The sequence below is a fragment of the Oncorhynchus gorbuscha genome, unplaced genomic scaffold (genome assembly GCF_021184085.1).
Source record: "Oncorhynchus gorbuscha isolate QuinsamMale2020 ecotype Even-year unplaced genomic scaffold, OgorEven_v1.0 Un_scaffold_1129, whole genome shotgun sequence".
In the NCBI taxonomy this organism is placed as follows: Eukaryota; Metazoa; Chordata; class Actinopteri; order Salmoniformes; family Salmonidae; genus Oncorhynchus; species Oncorhynchus gorbuscha.
In genome coordinates, this window is record NW_025746001.1 from 45,001 (window position 1) to 47,779 (window position 2,779).

Sequence of the window (2,779 nt, forward strand, 5' to 3'; positions counted from 1 at the left end):
GAACAAATATGTCTTGGCCCCTCACCCCAACCTGGCAATAACCACCGAGGAAGAGACCTCCCTAATATCTTATGTCCTCTGGATGGCCGACCATGCGTTCCCTATCAGCAGGACTGTGGTGAAGGCTCTGGCTGTGGCCATCATCAAGGAGAGTGGTCGTAGCACCGTCGTCAATCTGGAAAGGGGACTGAGTGACAACTGGTGGTCTAGATTCAGGGCTCGCCACCCTGAGCTGAGCGCCAGGGTGGCCGACCCGCTCCACCGGGCCAGGGTACAGGGAGCTACTCCTGCCGCCATCAAGGGCTTCTTCGATGTCTACGAGCCTATCTTCGTCAGCCACGGCTTAGAACACAAGCCGCACCTCATCTTCAACTGCGACGAGATGGGGTTTTCGGACAAGCTCAAGTCCGGGGAGAAAGTTCTCTGTGGAAAAGGCAGGAAACACATCTATCAACAACAGAAGCAGCACACCACTAGGGAACATATTACCATGCGCTGCTGTGTGAGTGCAGCTGGTGAGAGTATCCCGCCTTTTGTAATCTTCCACAAGTGCCTCCCCAGTACGGCCTATGCCCTCGAGGGTCCACCGAAGGCCCTGTATGCTGTGTCCCCTAAAGGCTACATGGACGCAGAACTTTTCCTGAAGTGGCTGCTCTTTTTCGTGAAGCACGCCCCAAAGGAGAGGCCCCTGGTGCTCGTAGTGGACCAGCATAAAACTCATCTGTCCAGGGAGGTGGTCAAGTTTTGCCGGGAAAATCAGGTGGAGGTGGTCTGTCTGCCGGCGAATACCCACGTGTTGCAGCCATTGGAAATCAGCGTCTTTGGCCCGCTGAAGACTGTGTTCAGCAGGAATGCTGCACGTCTAGGTCTGGTGCGGGGCGATCTTGTCATCGGCAAGAAGCACTTCTCCGCCATGCTGCGAGAGGCCTATCCCCAGGCGGTCACTAAGAAAACATTATGGCTGGGTTCAAGAAGGCAGGGATTTTCCCCTCAACAGAGAGGCCTTTGACTCCTGCCAGCTGGTGAAGCTGGAGCCGACCACCCCGGACCCCAACGCAGCAACCTCAGAGGCCACTGCAGGAACCCCCGACCCCAAAGCAGCAGAGAGCCCAGCAACGACCACATGTCTTGTCCCGGGTGGCTGCTGTTCGACCTGCGGGCAGCGTGCCCCTCCCACAAACCCTTTGGTGGCCGCAGGACTCGTCTCTCCAGACCCGGCCAATGTCCTGGTGCCCCCAGTCTTCCAGACATCTAACCGGCAGAAAGTGAAGCGTCGACTCCTCCTGCCGGAGGACTACAACAAACTCCTTCATCGACAGGAGGCTGGAGAGAAGGAGAAGCAGGAGAGAAAGAGGAAGAGGGAGGAGCTGCAGAGGACGAGAGAGAAGAGAGAGTCCGGCAGAAACAACAAAGTGAAGAGGAAATGGCAGGCTGAGGTATCAGAGCTTGACGGAGATGTGTCAGAGCACTGTGCACCAGTGTCAGAGGACGATGTCTGTCTGCAGCCCCAATTACCTTGGGTTTTCAGTTTTCCATCTTTTCATAGTTTACTCTAGTCATATGAAAGATGATGCTCTGAAGCTCGCTGTCATCAGAAATAATCTCTGGTTGTGTCCGAGAGGAAATCGAGATAGTAAGAGAATAAGAAGAGAGAGGGGGGTAGAGAGAGGGAGGGAGAGAGAGGGGGTGGTAAAGGGAGGGAGAGAGAGAGGGGGTGGTAAAAGGGAGGGAGAGAGAGAGGGGGTGGTAAAAGGGAGGGAGAGAGAGAGGGGTGGTAAAGGGAGGGAGAGAGAGGGGGGTAGAGGGAGGGAGGGAGGGAGAGAGAGAGGGGGTAGAGGGAGGGAGGGAGAAAGAGGGGGGGGTTAAGAGAGAGTGTAGAGGGAGGGAGAGAGAAAGAAAGAGAGGGGGTAGAGGGAGGGAGAGAGAAAGAAAGAGGGGGTAGAGGGAGGGAGAAAGAGGGGGTTAAGAGAGGGTGTAGAGGGAGGGTGAGAAAGAAAGAGGGGGTAGAGGGAGGGAGGGAGAAAGAGAGGGGGTAGAGGGAGGGAGAAAGAGAGGGGGTAGAGGGAGAGAGAAAGAGAGGGGGGTAGAGGGAGGGAGAGAGAAAGAGAGGGTGAGAGATGTTTCTTTGCCAGTGTTATTTATTTTAGCAGAAGGATTTCTGTTTAGTTTTTACCAGCTCCATGCTTCTGTGTTGTTGCATCAGTGATATTCTACTGAACTTTGATTAAGGAAGAACTCGGGAACAAAAACAACAAATGTAACATTTAACAGAACAAAAGGAACGGTCTGTTTTTGATGTCCAGGGGTGTATTCATTATGCCGATTCTGTTGCAAAACATTTCTTAAACGGAAGCAGACGGAAACAAAACGGGGAGAGACTTACCTGGATTTGTCCAATAGAAACTCCAAACAGTTACAAAACGTTACGTTGTGCAGCAGAATTGGTGGAATGAATACACCCCTGTTTTAATGTTGCCAAAAGATAGCTCTTCACTGAACTTGTCATTTAAAAAAGGGGTCGTATTAGTGAACACTAATAAGTGCTAACCTTCATATATACACACTGAACAAAAATATATATGCAACATGTAAAGTGTTGGTCCCATGTTTCATGAGCGGAAATAAAAGATCCCAGAAATGTTCCATATGCACAAAAAGCTTATTTCTCTCAAATGTTGGGCACAAATTAGTTTACATCCCCGTTAGTGAGCATTTCTCCTTTGTCAAGATAATCCATCCACAGGACCAGGTGTGGCATATCAAAAAACTGATTAAACAG

The 2,779-nt window shown here is 51.5% G+C and overlaps 1 protein-coding gene across 1 annotated transcript in view; it reads left to right on the plus strand.

Moving 5' to 3' along the window:
• The window catches only part of LOC124021561, a 1,607-nt gene extending 352 nt beyond the window's left edge, over window positions 1-1,255 (plus strand). Inside the window, exons 2-3 of the mRNA XM_046336701.1 lie at window positions 1-965; window positions 1,020-1,255. The exon at window positions 1-965 is cut by the window's left edge and continues 185 nt beyond it. Of these exons, the coding sequence (XP_046192657.1) occupies window positions 1-965; window positions 1,020-1,255 (1,201 nt within the window). The remainder of the gene's footprint in view (window positions 966-1,019) is intronic.
• Window positions 1,256-2,779: the final 1,524 nt, after the last annotated feature.